At 38.8% G+C, this 19759-nt stretch overlaps 1 protein-coding gene across 3 annotated transcripts in view; it reads right to left on the bottom strand.

Moving 5' to 3' along the window:
• LOC127569467 (target of Nesh-SH3-like) overlaps positions 1 to 19759 on the bottom strand; it is a 232237-nt gene that overhangs the window by 24017 nt on the left and 188461 nt on the right. For all 3 annotated transcript variants that reach the window (XM_052014150.1, XM_052014151.1, XM_052014152.1), the window contains 2 exons: positions 16811 to 17017; positions 15255 to 15363 (listed from right to left, as the gene is read on the bottom strand). In XM_052014150.1, coding sequence (XP_051870110.1) covers positions 15255 to 15363; positions 16811 to 17017 — 316 coding nt within the window. The remainder of the gene's footprint in view (positions 1 to 15254; positions 15364 to 16810; positions 17018 to 19759) is intronic.

Raw genomic sequence — 19759 nt, 5'->3', positions numbered from 1 at the left:
ATGAACAATTTAAGTCAGCAATCATAACGTTGAGAAGGTTTTCTTTTGTTTCTTAGAGCAAAACTGTACATATATCCTTTAGAACAAATGATACAGCACAGAAGGAACGTATTTAACCCAACATGACGATTTTTGAAAAAGCTTTTTAATTAAACATACTTCCCTGCTCTTTCCCTATAATCCTGCAAATTTATTCACTGCAAGTATTTATTCAATTCCCCTTTTGAATCATTTGAAATCCACTTCCACCAGGCAGTGCATTCCAAATCATAACTCACTTTTTAAAAATTCTTTCACATTACCTCTGGTTCTGCTATCAAGTAACATAAATCCATGTTCTTTGGTTACTAATCCTTTACCAATGAAGTGTTCCCTTTTATTTGTACCATCAAAATACTTCATGATTCTAAATAACTTTATCAATATTCCTTAACCTTTCAAAATATCAAATCAAGGCAATCTAATGCCACTCTTTTTGCAAGGAACACAAAAGGCACCTTGTTCTGACATATGGTTTATGAAGTGTGTGCTTCCATTAATAAAGAAGCTATGAAATATATTTGTAAAAGACAACGATGCTATTAATACATGTTAAAACGATGGAGAGACGTTTTAAGGAAACATCTGCTCCTATGGAATTCTTGGAATGTGTATTTACTAACTGGCTAGTATAGACACATACCTATTTACTGGTTTAACCCTTTTCATAGCACACCTTACCAATGTAGAAGTACAGATTTCAAACACAGACTCATTTCCACAGTCTAACTTGACAATCAGAGATCAGTTGGTGGGGCTAAAAATTTGTTCACACAACTCCAAAAATAGTGTTGAGGGTTGAAAGTTACCCTAAAGCTACAGTATGTACAGATATTCTGCATAATTTCTGGGAGTCTCAGCACCTGTCAGGAAATTTACCTCCTCATTTTTCAGCAGGAATTTCCGTCTCCCAAGTACTTTATTCCAGCATAAGACACCCACAAATTACATCAACATTCAAAATCTGTCTGCTGTGAAATTTCAGCCTCTATGGTCTGAAAAACCATGGTTCATATTTAGTGCCATTTAAAGGCCAACACTAAAACTCTGCATTCTCACTGACTTAAGTGACCTCCTTTGTTTGCAGACAGATTATCACATGTGCCTTGATCTCCCTTCTCAGCCTCCTAGAATCCAGGATCTTTGCCACATTCAGAGTTTGCTGCTTTCTGCTGCATTAGGGAGGTCACCCAAACTCCATTCTCACTGAGGAAACTTTATTTGCTTTTCCTTCAGCCTACAGAAACAAACTATATTTCCCTGCAATGGGCTTATCCAATATGCAGGCACTTAGACCTCCCTGGCAATGTCCTGTCAAGAAGTGCCTGGCTCTGATCCTGGTGTGAATCTGGTGGCTCATTGCACGACGGACATGCCTCCTGAAGGAACTATTCCCCACCAGCCTGTCCAGATACCATGACCCTTTGGGAACCACTATTCCATCCTACTCCTATCATTGCAGCACCCTTTCATTCAAAATCAAAGCTCTGCCTCAAGATTGTTCCAGAATTGTGGACTGTCCCGAAACCAACTGTCTACAAAGATTACACCTGCTGCACTAGAGCCTGACAAGTATAAAAACTTGCAACAAACCTGTTTCAACATAGCATTATACAAGGAATATAATGGTGCTGTTCTGCAAGCCTCATCAAATGAAGTTCTTGCTCCTTATGTGACTTTCGCAAACAAGATTAAGAATAGCTACAACATTGTTTTAATACCAAAAAATGAGTGTGGGGCAATTTTTAGGTTAGTTTCTCTCTGATTTAGATTAGTAAGTTGTCATATTTTATGATATTAGTAGGTAACAAGTTAGCTAAAGTGAGCTAACAAGTTCTAGGGTGTTTGATCTTTCCACAACTAAGGGGAAGTACTAATGTTTAGTTACTGGCAAAAACCTCATCACCTCTGACGTGCTCATCAGCATTTTTGTCAGAATTCCATTAGCTACTTAAACTTTCTGCCAGGTAGCAATCACCTGAATTAAAATATGCTACTGAATGCAAATAAGCAATACTTGTATTTGGTCAAGATGTGACAAAATGATACATTCTAATATTTCACTATAGAACAATGAAAACAATTCATTGGTTATGAAATACTTCAGGACATCCTAGGAGTCAGGATAACACTGTTGTATATGTAAGATTATTGCATAATGGTTGTTAATAGACACTGTTGAACATGGATCATGGGGAAAATCATCAAATTAGGAAACACCTTCAAAATAAATTGTCACTTCGTTTTTCTTGACAGGTATTGTAAAGTGAAATTCAACTGGGTTAATTGTTTGCATTGTAATGGTGCATTGGCTCAAACCTTTAAATTAAATCCTCTGATGGGTGAATATCTGTAGTAGCCCCACTACTAATTTAAATACTTTTGTTTGTAGAACAGTTCTACATCCAAATATTTTCACAACCGGCATTGTACATAACAGCAGCCATTTTCACCATCTCCTGGCAGCCCACAACAGGTGGCATGGCTGGAAAAGTGAAATATTTTCAACTGACCTTTTTTTCTTGAAGAGCATAAACTCAGAACTGAACTGCTGTCCTTTTGTTGCCAAATCCATCGTTAGCATATAGTCAAGGGAAAGCTCAGTCTACACCCTAGTCTAGAAGGATTAATAGCAACTTGACCCCATCAGATGGTTTTCCTGTTTTCTCTACAAAAAGCTAGATAGAAGCTAGCTTGGAACCTGTAATGGTAATTATAACCACTTAATGGTTGGCCTACTTTTGATTGCTTTCATCACAGACTACATGTGGTAAGACTGGTCCTAATTACTACCCATAGGAAAATTCAAATCCAGCAACTGTGTCAATGGAAATATTGTTCATATAACTATTTTAATATCATCTGATCACAAAGGTTCTATTTAATTTTTCCAAAGTGCTGCCAGGATAAAATTATCATAAACTGAAAAGGATGCAAGTCATTACTCGCGAGCTCAAAGGGCGAACTGAAGTGCTACCCTGAGGCACCTCATCCAGGAAATGGCCTCAGCATTGGAAGCCTCCATCATAAATACCACTGACACTGATTGGTTTATAAGACTGTAAGGCCTTCACATGCTGCGACAAAATGCTGCAAATATTCTACTAAAGAGCAGATATTTTTATCCAGGATAGATGATTCTGCCAAATGGTTGAGCCATATATCTTTTGCAGATTTCTAAGCCAAATCTGCTCAGGCAATCCACTAAAGCCACAAAAAAAAACGTCTTTTCAAATCAACTTTGATTTATGGCTTGCTCTGCAAGTCTTTTCTCTTCATGAGAATCTTATGTTTATACCAAATAGCCAATTGTTTTCAACTGTATCCATATTTTGGGATTCCCTTGTGCTGGAGAAAAATATTAATAACACATTTATTGAACTAGAATATTGGCATTAGAGGTGAGTTTTTTTGTTAAGAGCAAAATGTGTATCAACTAATAAGAAGCTGACGAAGATTTAACTGATTGAGTCAGGTAGAATACTTCCTTTGGAACCAATGTAGGTACTGAATCTTAAGGGCACTAAAACCAAGTCAATTTTTCAGCAAAATAGTATTGATGACTGTTGGGATTATCTACAAAGTCTTTTAATCCAAGTATGCCCATCTGAATGATTATTCTGATGGAAACTAGAAAATGAGAATTACTTCTTTTCTGTGCAGTAGATGAAAATGAAGCTTGTATTAGCAATTTTCTAATATCTGGAGTCAGAAGCTTTGCCGAGAAATAGCACAACAGGAGTAACTAGAAACATCTGTATTAAATTTACTTTTATGGAAATAACCATGGATATCATTATCTGAGGCAGCAAATTGTAATATCACTAGATTAGTAATTCAAAGAAGAGTGAAAGTAATCAAATGATTATCCATAATATTTATATAAAAAGCAGAGATCAACAATATCTAGCTTAATGGGTTGACTATTGGTTACTATCAATGTTCAACTGTTGAAATCTAACTCTTGGTCTTTGGTATATTTGCTGTCAAAAGCCTAAGTTTGGGAAATTACAGAGAGATTCAGAAGGCTATATCTGTCAGTATGGTCCACTGCTGAACTTCACACCTTCCTGTGGAGAGCCTAGTCTTGCTGGGACTCTCTGGGAAGTTGTCTCCTCAAATCATTTGCCAGGTCAAACTAGTGGAAGACTTCAGCCCCAGCGATTTCAACAAGAAATGTAGGGCAAAGATTTGGGAAGCAAAAGAGAAGATCTGTTACTTTTGAATAGTTTAATGTTTTTAATATTTACAGATTTTATTTAGTTTTTAAAATTATTAACAGATTTTTAAAAAAATTATTGACCACTTTAATTATTTCTCAATTTGTCTGGATGTCAGAGAAACTTTAAAAAATTATTAAAAACCAATTACACTTTTTAGAGCAGGTAAAGCAGGTAAAGCTCAGCTTTTCTAGCTGACAAAAGTTGTGTAAAAGTTCAGGGTTGGGCTTCCTTGCTGCAATGCATATGGGCCGGCTGCTGCCAATATCATGCCACTAGATTCCAAGATATGGAGGATCAACAGGATTGACCCTTTGCAACCAAAGCAAGTGTGGGCATTGGGGAGTTGTGGCAGTGAGCCTGGCCAATGAGATCTGGGCCTGTAAAGGTCCTGAAGAAAATATTTGAACACAGAACTTAAAAGTAGTGCACTAATGACAATGAGGTCTTTCACTTCTTCAACAGAAAGGATAAAATAACTTATTTAGGCTCAAACAGTTTGAAGTTCTGTGACCAGTTAAGCTTTAGTCTCCTTTCTCTCTGTTGCGATTTACTTTCCACCCAAGAGCTTCTTTCTCAGCCTCTGCCTAATCTGTACTTCAGCCAATCAACAGGACTGCAATGAAATAATCCATTGATTTTTTTTTCATGAATCTTGTTGGAAAGCATCTTGCTTCAAACAGGCATATTTAAAACTGCAAATCTGAGACATTGCTGAGAAGATGCCAGAGTAAATACAATGATTGCAATAGGAGACAAGCTGGAGCCAGGATTCTAAAACCAATCTGAATGTATTTTATCCTGGTCCTACTTTAAATTTCTTGTAAATTTGTAAAATTCTGAAGCTCTAACTCCATCTACAAGTTTGCAGATGATACCACCGTTGTAGGCCGTATCTCAAACAGCGACAAGTCGGAGTACAGGAAGGAGATAGAGAGCTTAGTGGAACGGTGTCATGACAAACAACCTTGCCCTCAATGTCAACAAAAGAGCTGGTCATTGATTTCAGGAAAGGGGGCAATGTACATGCACCTGTCTACATCAATGGTGCTGAGGTCGAAAGGGTTGAGAGCTTCAAGTTCCTGGGAGTGAACGTCACCAACAGCCTATCCTGGTCAAATCATGTAGATGCAAGGCCAAGAAAGCTCACCAGTGCCTCTATTTCCTCAGGAGGCTAAAGAAATTTGGTTTGTCCCCTTTGACTCTCACCAACTTTTACCGATGCAACATAGAAAGCATCCTATCTGGATGTATCAGGGCTTGGTACGGCAACTGCTCTGCCCAGGACCGCAAGAAACTGCAGAGAGTTGTGGACACAGCCCAGCACATCACGGACACCAGCCTCCCCTCCATGGACTCTCTCTTTACCTCTCGTTGTCTTGGTGAAGCAGCCAGCATAATCAAAGACCCCACCCACCCGAGACATTCTCTCTTCTCTCCTCTTCCATCGCGTCGAAGATACAGGTGCCTGAGGGCACATACCACCAGACTTAAGGACAGCTTCTACCCCACTGTGATAAGACTATTGAACGGTTCCGTCATACAATGAGATGGACTATGACTTCACAATCTACCTTGTTGTGGCCTTGCACCTTATTGCACTGCACTTTCTCTGTAGCTGTGACACATTACTCTGTACTGTTATTGTTCTTACCCGTACTACATCAATGGACTCTGTACTAAATCAATGTAACTGCACTGTGTAATAAATTGACCTGTACGATCAGTGTGCAAGACAAGTTTTTCACTGTACCTCGGTACAAGTGACAATAATAAACCAATACCAAATCCAGGAACAGTTTCAAGGTGGCTGCATATTGTTCCAGACCAGAGTTTTGGAACCATGGCCTTCCTATTCTTTCTGAAAGGGAAGTGAACAAGATAATGTTTTTCTATTCATCAATTCCATGCAGCTGACCATAAGACATAGGAGCAGAATTAGGCCATTCGTCCCATCAAGTCGTCTCCACCATTCGATCATGGCTGATTTATTTGTCCCTCTCTCCTTTCTTCTCCCCGTAACTTTTGACACCCTTATCAAGAACCTATCGACTTCTGCTTTAAATATACCCAATGACTTGGCCTCCACAGCCATCTATGGCAACGAATTCCACAGATTCACCACCTTCTGGCTAAAGAAATTCCTCCTCATTTGCAAGACTATGATGCTTTCATAGAAAGATACCGATGATATATTTTGCTCCCACTCGAAGGATTTAGACAGGCTTACCAGCTCTAATTGGATAAAAAGCAGGAGGTTTCATCACTTAACTTTACCTCCCAGTATCATGCCATCACCTCCTGGTCTTACTTAACTCTAATTTCCTGCCCTCATGTGGTGCTGCGTGTGCAATAAGTTAAAGATGAGTAGTAAATATTGCCAGTGAATAAATTAAAAGTGTTCCTTATGTGAGAAATGCCAGGAAAATCAACCTCTTACTTCTGGCCCTTGTTAGTGTTAGGCTTTGGCTGAGAGGACTCTACAAAATTGTTCAGGCTAAAAGAACACTTTGCATAAGATACTGTGGCAGAACAATTCTCTTGAAGCAGTGCCCAGAAGATTAATCTTCAACTCCTGTGGACTCCAATTGGGGTCAGAAAGTTGACATAATGAAATAAGACAGCTTGATCCCTATTTTAGCATGAAGCTACACCATAACCATTATCAGGGAACTCAACCTCTAAATATGATATCCTTAGAAAAATATTTTAATATTTAAATTCTATTCAAACAAAATCAAAATCTATGTAAATTTAATGCCAACTAGACCAGCCAACTGAAACATTACTTTATATATGTTCAGATCAGCAAATTTGTAGACACATATTGTTAGTAATTTTTGGAAATCATTGAGGGGTAATTTTGCAAGGATCCACTTGCAGCATGAACACATGCAAGATGTGAATGCAGGTCAGGGATAATGTCATTATCTGAGAACCCAGCTCCATGGTAAGAGCAACACCTCACAAAAATATCTCTCAAAGCCAAATGAAGATCACACCAAGTCCCTGCATTATTCATTCTTTTGCCAAGATGCCTTCATCACGCTGCATATGGCACTCACGTTGCAAACCTTGCTTAGTGACTAGATAATAATGTAGGCAAACCATATTCCAATGACATGATGCAAGCTCAGGCAAGTTAGACAACCAAGCCACCTGGGTGTTAGGTGCATACAGTGCTACAGTCCAATTACCACAATGAGGGGAAAATACAACTAATCCCATAATGACCTGTGTAACCTTTCCCCCAGATTTGGGGAATCACAGATTTGAACTTCAGATCCATCTTTCTATGGCTCTGTGTACTAACATTTGTTTCTGTGCCAATTCTATCCTTTCAAACACATCTATTTATGTTTACATCTGCTCATGATATTTTCAAATACATTTTTAAATACAGGCAAATTGTATTTCCCTGTAGGATTATAAATATTTCTGTACCTTTTGCTGATTATAGAGCGCTGCCAAATTTTTGAAATTATATCAATTTTATATACTCACATAATACAGAGACTAAGTCTATTAGGTTCAGTAGAACAATGAAAATAAGTCAGGGCAGACTCTTAAACAGAACTAACCCAAGTCAAATAAATCATAAGTACTAGGGGTATGATCATCAGTGTACACTCAGGAAGTGAAACAGCAAGGTCCAGTGTAATATTATTTTGAAAGCTTGTAAACTAGTATCTTCCCAAATCACTGTTAAAATAGCTTTCTGAAAAATGGCATTGGAGCTAACCTGAGAAAAGAGAGATTTGCAACTGAAGATTAAAATGAATTTCTTACTGCAAACTATCTCTACGATGATACTACACAGATTGTTTTTAATTGAAATCAGCTGTGTAAATAATGAAATATGATCTATTTAAAAGTTCTTGCTTTTAAAATCCTTTTTCAAGGTGAGTGCAATGATTATCCTGGCAATGATGGCACTTGGGAAGAAACTTTCCATGATCTGTACCCAGGGAGAAGACTGAAAATATAATGGGAATTATTACAATAAGGCAGTAGAAGAACCTAGCTCTGATTTCCAGTTCTGCTGAAAATGTGCCCTGTGCAATAGAATCATTTATGCCCCTCAGTGACTTTCCTGCAGAAACATCGGAGACAGCAGGTCAGTTTCACATTATTCAGCTGCAGACTAGACATAATCTGTATATAAGGAAGATATGATGGGGGTGGGAAAAAAGGTCAATTGGTATGTGCAATTTTATATGGAAATGTTTAATAACATTTCAGCTTAGAAGAGGCCATACATCAAGCTATATGATACCTGAATCACGTTGCAACAATATTTCTAACTGTATTCATGGAGCTATAGACAAATATTCTGGCCACATGCTAAACTTTGGGAGGAGGGGATCTGTGAATGTTAATAGATGGCATATTCATCTCACAGGTTTTATTTTTAGGTAGCAGAGTAATAATGTCACTAAATATTTTTTTTAATTAACTTATCCCAAAATTTCATTACTTGTTTTATAAAACCAATGTTTCTGAGTTAGCACACCAGTAACAAGTTTTGATGTATGTACATAACTGCAATTTATTTTGTAACATTTTCCCCAATGATGGAAATTGAATAAAATTATAAGCTTGAAATATGATCAGTGATTAAATTTGGATTACTGAGAGTATCAAATCCTGAAGGTATGTAGGTGATTATGTTGTTTTCACAATGTGTGGTCTTTAAGTCCGATTTCCTCATTTGTGTCTCAAGTGCCTAGTGCACCCACAGGGAACATTGGTGTTTTTTTCCCATCTACTTAAACAAACAAGGAGGAACATGTGGGACTAAGAGCCAGCGATTTTCTGACCACATTCCCTGTGTGGTGCTCAGCAACTGAAAACCCAATTGGGATTTAGCCCTTGTAATTACTGCATAGTAGACCTGCCAACAAAAAGGAGAACCATTCCCCATAGAATTAGCTGTGAAATTAGGAGGCACTTAATCAGTGAAATTTACAGTGGGAAATCAACCACAGAGCTTCAGTGAGGAGAATTGCTGTGGAATTTTTGTTATAAAATGGGTGGGATTTGGCAGGGCTTAACTGCCAGGTGATCAAGTTCTTGCTGCAAGAAGCCATGGAGAGAAAGGCATTTTACCTCATGGCTAGCGATTATGTTGCCAAACCCCACTCTGCAACCCCCCTGCATCCCTCCCGTATCCAACTCAAAAATATTGATGAACAAGCCACAGTGGAGCAACAAGGTGCAGCTGAATCACATGCAGATCCAAGATGCACTCTCTAAAGAAGAATACAGAATCAAAATCCTAGCAAGTTGTCTGTAAAAGTCTGAAGTCAGCGAGCAATGGCATTGCTTTCATTAAGTGTTTATGCCTGAAACTAATCAAATACATTAAGAGGCAGAACAATGCCAACTCAGACTGCCAGTATTCCCAATCTAAAGAGTAGAGCAAGTAAGTGACCTGGTGTGTGATTTTAACAGATCTTTTCTTCTCAAATAAGCATTTCCCTCCACAGTAGTTGACCATTCTATTTCCTAAACCTTGCTCTCACACTTTCTTCTCCCTCTCAAAAGCCTGATAGACCACTCCTTGTCATTACTTTCCCTCCCACCAGCCCCCACATTCAGGGGGCTTGCTGCTTCTAGCATGATGTGACCACCACACATCTTCTCCTCACCTCCACTTTCAGCATTCCAAACGAATTGCCTCCTTCAGGACACTGCGTTCCACTCCTCAAACACCACTAACACACTTCCCACTTCAGCAGACACCTTCCTGTACAAATACAAGAGAAGTGGCACCTATCCCTCTGTTTCTTTCCCTCCACTGCATTCCTAAAGCCTTTTTCCAGCTGAAGCAGCAAGTTATACCTTCTGTCTTCAATTTAGTGCTTCTGATGCACTGTCACCTACACTAGGAAGACCAAACACAGATTGTGTTACCACTATGCCAAACACATGAACCCATCCGCAACATCTCAGTGGTGTAGTCTTGGTACGATTTTTAAGTGGTGACTTTGGGTGGTACATCTTGGGCATCCATTTTATTCACAAAATCTGTCCTAAAACCATAACAATTCAGAGCAGAACCCAGATCATCAAGTTTAAAACATGATTCTTGATGCAAGCATACATTTCAGTTATTTCTTTAACAAGTCAACAGGCAAGTATTCACCAAAGGTATCAAAAATGCAATTAAATTGTAGAAGAATTTAGCATAGATGACAAATCTACAAGGCTATATGTTATTAGGTTGCTTAGAAATAGTTCACCAGAGTTTATACAAAAAATAAAATAATCCCATACTAAGATTAACAATGACTTATGCTAACCAGCCACCACAGATAATAACAGCTAACGTAAATCAATGTAACAGCAAAAATCTTGTGTTTTAAGTGTGATCTGCAGAATAAATAATAATTCTTATTTCCATACACATCACATTAGCAAAATAATTGGGATATTAGATGTCTGAAATAAAAACAGAAAATTCCGGAAATACTTGGCAGGTCAGCAAGTGACAATAGAGACGAAAACAAGATTAATATTTCAGGTCAATGAGCTTTCAATAGAACTAAAAAATTAGAAGTAAATACATTTTAAGATGGGTGAGGAGGGAATAAAGAGAAACTTTGCAATGGTTGAATCATTGGATATATAAAAGTGACTAACAGGGATGATAAGGCAAAAATGGGTATTAATGGGACATAGGTGTAAATGGGAATAAACAAATCATTATATGAGAATGAGTATAGGGAGTTAGGTAAGAAATTAAAATGCAGAACTTCGAGGGTAGTGATCTCCAGATTACTCCCGGTGCCAAGTGTTGATGAGTCCAAGAACAGAACGATAGGTCAGATGAATGCGTGGCTGAAGAGCTGGTGCATGGGGCAGGGATTCAGGTCCTTGGATCATTGGGATCTCTTCTGGACTAGAAGCGACCTGTACAAGAGGGACAAGTTGTACTTGAACCAGAGGGGGACCAATATCCCAGCGGGGAAATTTGCTTTTGCCACCAGGGAGGGTTTAAACTCGAGAGAGCGAAATCAGTGAGAAGACAGGAGTACATGCAACAACCAAAGAGTGTAAAGCCTAGCTTCTAGGCTTCTATTCCCATACTGATATGTCTATCCACAGCCTCCTCTACTGCCACTGAGGCCAGATGCAGGTTGGAGGAGCAACACCTCATATTCTGTCTTGTTAGTCTCCAACCTGACGACATCAACATCAATTTCTCTAACTTTTGGTAACCACTCCCCTCTGTTTTCCCTCATTCCTACAGCCCCCTCACCCCTTCTCTTTTACCTCCTCCACCCTCACGACCTGCCCATCACCTCCTTCTGGTTCCCCACCTTCTTCCCTTTATTCCTTGCTCCACTGTCCTCTCCTATCAGATTCCATCTTCAGCTCTCTGCCTCTTCCACCTATCAACCTCCCAGCTTCTTACATCATTCCCTTTCTTCCCTCCTTCCCCACCCACCTACCTTCTCCCTCTCACCTGGACTCAACTATCACCTGCCAGCATGTGCTCCTCCCCTAGCTTTTCATTCTGGCTTCTGCCCTTTTCCTTTCCAGTCCTGATGAAGGGTCTTGACCCAAAATGTCGACTGTTTATTTCCCTCCATAGATGATGCCTGACCTGCTGAGTTCCTCCAGCATTTTATGTCGTTGTAACTGAAGTGGTAGTTGGGGAGCACTTTGGGTCTAGTGACCACAATTCTATTAGTTTTAACAGTTATGGAAAATGATAGAACAGGTCCACAGGTTAAAGTCCTAAATTGGAGAAGGGCCTACTTAGAGGGCAATAGGCAGGATCTAGCTGAGGCCGAATGGGTGACTCTATTCAAGGGCAAAGGAACGGTTGGAAAGTGGGAGGCTTTTAAAAGGGACATATCAAGAGTCCAGGGGCAACATCTTCCTGTTAGGGTGAAGGGTAGACATAATAAGTTCAGGGAATCCTGGCTGATGAGAGAAATCAAGGCTCTGGTCAGGAAAAGGGAAGTGTACATTGCATTTAGGCAGCTGGGAACAAATGAATCCCGCAACGAATATAACAAGTTTAAGACCAGGTTTAAGAGGTTATGAGATGGATTTGGCAGGCAGGATTAAAGAAAATCCCAAGAGGTTCTTCAGTTATATTAATAGTAAAAGGGTGACCAGGAAGAGACTAGGTCCTCTTAAAGATCATCAGGGCTGCCTATGTGTGGAGATGCAGGAGATGGTTGAGATTTTAATGTCTATTTCTCCTCAGTGTTTACAAAGGAGAATATCATGGATGCCAAAGAAATGAGGGTAATTAGTAGTGAGGTCTTGCATTATATGCATACTACAAGGAAGGAGATATTTGCAGCCTTTAAACGCATTAAGGTGGGTAAATCCCCAGGGCCTGACTGAGTGCACCCCCAGACCTTATGGGAGGCCAGGGAAGAAATCACAGAGGCCCTTGTAGAGTTATTTACTTCGTCATTAGCCACTGGCGAAGTTCCAGAAGACTGGAGGGTGGCTAATATTGTTCCTTTGTTCAAGATATTTTTCTAGTGCACAGTAGTGTAGCGGTTAGCGCAATGCCATTACAGTGCCAGCGACCCAGGTTCAATTCCCGCTGCTCTCTGTAAGGAGTTTGTATGTTCTCCCCATGTGTCTGCGTGGGTTTCCTCCGGGTGCTCCAGTTTCCTCCTACATCCCAAAAACGTACAGGTTAGGAGCTGTGGGCATGCTATGTTGGCGCCGGAATCGTGGCAACACTTGCAGGCTGCCCCCAGCACATTCTCAGTAACGCAAAAAGATGCATTTCACTGTGTGTTTCAATGTACATGTGACAGATAGATAGACAGATAGACAGATAGATAGATAAGAAGAAAAAACGGTAGCAAGGACACGCCAGGGTACTACAAGCCGAAGTTACTAGATAGGATTCTAAGGGACAAGATCTGCTATCATTTGGATAGTCAAGGCCTGATCAGGAATAGTCAGCATGGTTTTGTGTGTGGGAGGTCATGTCTGACAAATCTTTTGGAGTTTGTCAAAGAGGTAACTAAGGGGATGAATGAAGGTAGGGCAGTGGACGTTGTCTATGTGGACTTTAGTAAGGCCTTTGACAAGGTCTGCATGGCAGGCTGATCTGGAAGAATAGGTTGCATGGGATTCAGGGGAGCTAGTGAGGTGGATTCAGAATTGGCTCGATGATAGGAAGCAGAAGGTGATAGTTGAAGGTCAATTTTCCGACTAGAGGCCTGTGACTAATGGGGTGCCCCAGGGGTCAGTGTTGGGACCTCTGTTATTCATTATATATGTGAACGATTTAGATATGAATATACATGACATGATTAGCAAGTTTGCTGATGATACTAAATTAAAGGGACTTGTTGATAGTGAAGCAGGTTACAATGAATTGCAAAGAGATCTTGATCAGTTAGGGAGATGGGCTGAGGAATGGCAAATGGATTTCAACTTAGATAAGTGTGAGGTGATATATTTTGGACATTCAACCAGGGTAGGACCTATACTGTGAATGGCAGGGCACTGATAAGTGTTGTGGAACAGAGGGACCTGGGAGTACAAGTGCACAGTTTGTTGAAAGTGGCCGCGCAAGTAGACAGGGTAGTGAAGAAGGTGTTTAGCATGTTGGCCTTTATCAGTCAGGGCACCGAGCTTAGGGGTAGGAACATTATGTTGCAGTTATATAAGTTGTTGGTGAGGCCGCACTTGGAGTATTGTGTACAGTTTAGGTCAGCCTGTTATAGGAAAAACATTACCATGCTGGAGAGGGTTTATGGGGTAGAAGAGATTTACCAGGAAGAGATTTAAGAGGCAGAAGAGATTTACGAGGATGTTGCATGGACTAGAAGGCCTGAGTTATAGGGAGAGGTTGGCCACGCTGGATCTTTATTCTTTGGAGAGTAGGAGAATGAGGGGTGACCTCATAGAAGTTTATAAAATCATGAGGGGGTATGGATAAGGTGGACAGGCATAGTCTTTTCCCCAGAGTTGGAGGACAAAGATACAAGAGGGGTGTGATTTAACAGAGACCTGAGATGGTAGTGAGTACCTGGAATGAACTGCTAGAGGAAGTGGTCAAGGCAGGTACAATTGTAATATTTAAGAAGCATTTGGATAGGTAAATGGAAGGGAGGGGCTTGGAGGATTATGGGCTGAATGCAGGCAACTGGTACTAGCAGGGAGGATGCTGTGGTTGGCATGGACCAGTTGGGCCAAAGGGCCTGTTTCCATGCTGTTTGGGTCTATGACTCTGAGATTATTTGAGAAAATTGTAGTGAATTCTGGAATTAGTTACTGAGAATGTAAATAATCTGAAATTGTGGGACAATACTGATTCTGTTAAACCATATCATGGGTAGCAGCTGATTAGGTATCTAATACTTGAGCTTCACTGAAACAATGCAGGAGACTGAGAATTGTGAGATGAGAGTGGGATGGGAAGAAAATGACAATGACTGGAAGCTCAGAGTCACACTTGCAGACCAAACAGAGGAGCTCTACAAAGTGGACTGGATGAACAAAGTCATCAACCTAAAATGTCAACTCTCCCTCTCATTTCCTCTCTGTCCGTTACCTGCTAACCTGCAGAATATTTACAGCATTCTCTGTTTTTACTCAGGAGTTCCACAACTAATAAAAGCTTTCCTTTATTCTTCAAGCCTGAATTCTAACAGGAAGCCATATTTGACTAATGTCTCTACTTCCTTTGAATACAATTCATTCATGAAAATTTAAGTGTTTATCTTTAATACCAACCGGCATGAATAGCCTTGATAACTGACGTAGCAAATGTTACAAGAATCGATACCTGGCTCAAAGATTAAAAAACAGCTTTGCAGGTCCACTGCACCCTGCTTTTCTTAAAAATTAAATGCAGCGTTTTCCCAACTGGCTGTAATCTGCTGAGAATTCTTTAATGCAAATAAGCAGGTAGCTGAGGTTTAGTTATAGTCTCAAAACTCAGATGGAACAGAAAATAATTCATTACTTGGAACTGTGAAGAATAAAAATATGTTTTTTCACCTAGTGTTTGGTTTGAGATTTTCCACTGCAGCATGGGTTTGATTGGTAATAGTAATAAGTTTCTCTGTTTTGTTGTCTGGACCTTGCATTTGTGATACAACTTCATACTCTGGAAGATGAAAATGTAAAGACATTTCAGATAGGGAAAAGAATCAAGAATCAGGAACATTAAAAATAAAATTGATTATAATTAGATAGTCAAAAATAAGTAAATATAATACTACATATAATTTTCCCTGAAGACATCTTTCAATTGAGATAGTAAAATAATTCAGGATAAGAGATTTTCATGACACCAAAGATCATTCCTGATTTCCAATAAGTTATTCTTCACACAAGAACTGGTTAACACAACATGGGTATCTGGGTTGACTTTAGAGATACAGGTCCTAAAACTCCATTCAATACATTCTAATAAGATTGTGTGGCAGCTAAAGACTTCGGGACAAAATTGGTATCTCATTACTAAGTTTAGTGATATTTCAGTAGAGAGGAAGAGGGAGAATCTTCATCCACCTCATATGTTAATGGTGAGTGTGCAGAGGAATTCAAAGGGATTCTGGCCATTTTCCATGGATAATAACCAAATGAAACTTTTAGCAGCTGAGAGTTGACATGAATTCTATTGAGGGTCCAAACCTTGTAAAGACAGAGTTCATTGTTCTGTCTCTGATGCATCCTTGCAGGAGTGGCACACTTACCTCAACAAGTTCACTTTGTTGAGAAGAGGTGGAGGAGGGGGAGAGATATGTGATGTGACATCAACAGATGTCTGGTACAGTCTGCTGCAGTTTTGCCAGCATAGTATATCAATCAAAATTTTGGGCATGGAAGTTCAGGAGGAACTGCTGACTTTCTGAGGAAGGTGAATTTAATTTCTTTTCACTTGTCCTATTCAAGCCTAACTTGTGACTTTTTTGGATGATTACCTTGAGCATTGTTCTTTTGAAGAGGGACTAGTGATTAAACCTATGACCAAGTGAATGCTATTAATGAGAAAAGCATTATGGGGTTCACTCATCTGTTCTTAGCCAACAGACAATGCTGCTTGGCTGTGTGAAATTCAGGACAAAGAAGTGCCATCCCAGGCAATAAAAACGTCATCAAGCCTTATCATCACAATGTTTGACTTTCTTGGGACTCTTTTTAGGGGTGCTCAATGACATCATAGGCAGCCTCCTGACCACCATTAACTGGGCATTTTACAAGGGCTTCTAAGGTGATCAGGCACAAGCTCACTGTGCAAATTTATTTTTCTTTCTGATCTAATTTGGTTGAATGGTGGCCTATACTGTGAGATACCCCATACAATGTTATTCATCAAGAGCAGGAAAGATCGGCAGCAGCACCCATGCTGTCCAGTATCAGGAGAGAACAAGTATAGTATGCTCCTTTTACGTCTGCAATTTGTTGTAGCAAAGTATTTACAATTCTGATGGTGGAATAGCTTATCTGCCATCAGTTCCAACTTGACAAACCTTAGAAAATAACAAACAGAAAACGTCACAATCAGTCAAAACATACTCTGGAGAGAATTTTAGAAGTGAATCTATTACCGCTTGCAGTGTCATTTTCATTGTTCATCCAGTCAACTATGAGAAAGGTAGGACAGCCTTCAACGGTCACAAGGGTAAGGTTTGAAGGTGGATATCTTGGAGCAGTTAAGGCTTTTGCATTTGTAATGTTTTCCTCTTGAAAATGCTTCAGCGATTCAGTAATGGAGCAAGGCATGTTTATTTTTGTCATATATTTCACATGAGGGCCTTTAAGAAGGGAAGAGAGCAGCAGGATAATAAATTGTCAGTAATCTCTATCCAATGGAATATCCTCACCAATCCAATGGAATATTTTCACCAATTTATTAGCCACACCTTTGCATCATATTATTTAACCAAGTGGAACCATGTTTCAAGAATTAGAAAACACTAAATAACACTCTAAATTACACACATTTCCCCACAATTTCCATCTAATGCAGCAGAAAAAAATGTCATTACCCTTCTTAACTGGGGTTTTCAGAGTCTGGAGAAGAAAAGTAAGTGCACATTTTTACATATTTCTCATCTATTCAGAAAGTGATCTGTACATTTAAGAAAGCAAAAGATATAACATGAGAAAATCATTCATCTCTTCAAATGTTTTCTTTCCATTGAACTCATCTTCAACCCAACCATACTTACCCAATCAGCTGAAGATGATGGAAGAAATGTAAAACTTTAATAACACAATCCTGTCTGAAATATTTTCTCTGCTTCCAAAAGTAATTGTTTAAAGCCACAATACCAGTCTACTACAACCTACCAAAATAAGTTGAGAAGTAAGCTTACTCTGAGACTGTGTCTCTAGTCTGGATTCTCCATTTTGAAGAAACAACCTTTTGACCTCTACCTTGTTAATCCCGCTCAAATTGCACTTCTAAATCTCATTATGTAAAGGCCAATCCTCTCATACTATAATTCACTTGGATATGAAAGAGAGAAAATCAGAATACTTCTTAATTTCAGCAATCTCTTGCAATAAAGGCCACCATATCATTTGGCTTCCAAGTTGCTTGCTGTACTTGAATGCATATTTCCTGCATTTCATGAAGCCGCACACCAAAATCCCTCTGTACATCAACATTACAAGAGTTGCACCATTTAAAAAGTATTGTTTTATTTCTTCCTAGCAGAGCATACAAATCATATAAACTCATGCTTTCCTGTAACATATCTAGCCCACTTGTTTAGTCAATTTGTATTCTTTGCAGACTTTTTCTCTATCTATTCACCTACATTATTAATATAAATTGTAAATAGTTAGGGGTCCAGTATTGATCTATTTGGTATCCCACTGGTGACGGCTGTAAGCTGAAAATGAACCAATTACTTTGCTTCTAGTTTTCTGTGCCTTAATCAAGTTGTAACTATGTTAATGTTACTTCCATCATTGTTGGCCCCATTTTATGTAACAACCTACCATATGCTATCTTATTAAATGCCTTTTGAAAATCCAGATATACCACGTTCATTGATTTCCCCTTATCTCCTTATTGAACAAGAAATCCAAAGTTCAGTCCTGTGGATTCTGCCTGCATTACAATTTTTAATCCAGCTATCTAATTAACTAATGTTTGTGAATCTTAAATTATTGTAACAATTTTCACAGAATTCCAGTAAATTTACCAGCTCTGTTCAACTGTTTCCAAATTAGTGGTCATTAAATTAATACCACTGATATTTTATAATATGTACTCTCAAACAATTTTGCCATTATTCCTGTTTTGAATACTCCATTAGGATAGCATTCATTACTGTTCAATTCAGGTACAGCTCTTAAATTTAAGCAGCTCTCAGAAATATTAACAAGAGTCTCGTCTATTTCCTGGCTGATTTCTTGATGAGTCTGGGGTATATCTTATCCAGTGCAAGTGCTCTTCAGACAGTTAATTCTCTGAGTTTCTTTGTAACATATACTTTATCGATCTTTACATATGTTACAGATACCAAGCCAAATAAGTGCATCTGGATTTTGTTCACGGTTTTCATTTCTAAAGACTGATGTGAAAAATACATTTAACATCTGCCATTTCCTGATTCTCTATAATATTTCTACCCAACTTATCCCTCAAAGGAACTACCTGGCCTTTTATACTCAACTTTTTACATAACTGAAACAAATTCCTTGGATCCATTTTGCTTCTGTCTACAATCTGTTTTCCTACTTCACTCTTACTTCTAATATTCATTTTGGATATCATCAGCTTAGCTTTAGAATGCTGCCAATTACTTTGTTTTAAAGTTTACTGCTAGTGATATTAAGGGATATGTATTCATGGATTCTAATACTCTTAATTGGAAAGAACTAAAAAAACAGATGACGAACACATATGCCACAAATTCTGAAGATTGGGTTATGTTAAGATTTCTTCATGAATATTTCTGAACAATTCCTTATAAAGATTCCTTAGCTTCCATCCATATGATAATATTGTGGATTATCATGAAATATTGGGATACTGAGAAAGATTTGTTTTGCTCAAAGATATTGTACACCAATTTATTGCCAAGCCAGAATGGTGGACAAAGAATAATTCTGAAGGAGGTTTGTACAAAGTTAACAATGACACATCATTATGCTTTCAATAAAACTTAGAAGGGCTATCAGGCAGCAAAGGTTACAGACTTGTATAGAAGGGAAAAAAGATAAGTTAAGGAATTGTTGAGAAAAAAGACCTTTTTTGAAAATCACCTTTCAGTCAGAGGATGATCCAAATAAGCTCATAATTTGCTTGCTCTTTACAGCCAGTGGAGTACTTTTACAGTGTAGTCACTGTTGTAATGCAGTAAACAAGTTAACCATCATTGTAGGTAAATTTCTGAGGGTGTGGGTGAAGGAAAACTTCATCTTTGAATAGCTAACATTAAATACCTGATAGAACATTGTCTGAGCATTATGCTCTGCTTCCAAGCCAATTCTATTGACTTGGAATCAATTCATTAAGTAAAGTTTAATGCACAGATACT

This window comes from Pristis pectinata, chromosome 4 (assembly GCF_009764475.1).
Source record: "Pristis pectinata isolate sPriPec2 chromosome 4, sPriPec2.1.pri, whole genome shotgun sequence".
In the NCBI taxonomy this organism is placed as follows: domain Eukaryota; kingdom Metazoa; phylum Chordata; class Chondrichthyes; order Rhinopristiformes; family Pristidae; genus Pristis; species Pristis pectinata.
The sequence above is the reverse complement of the archived record's forward strand: the minus strand, read 5'-3'. Positions and strand labels throughout refer to the sequence as shown.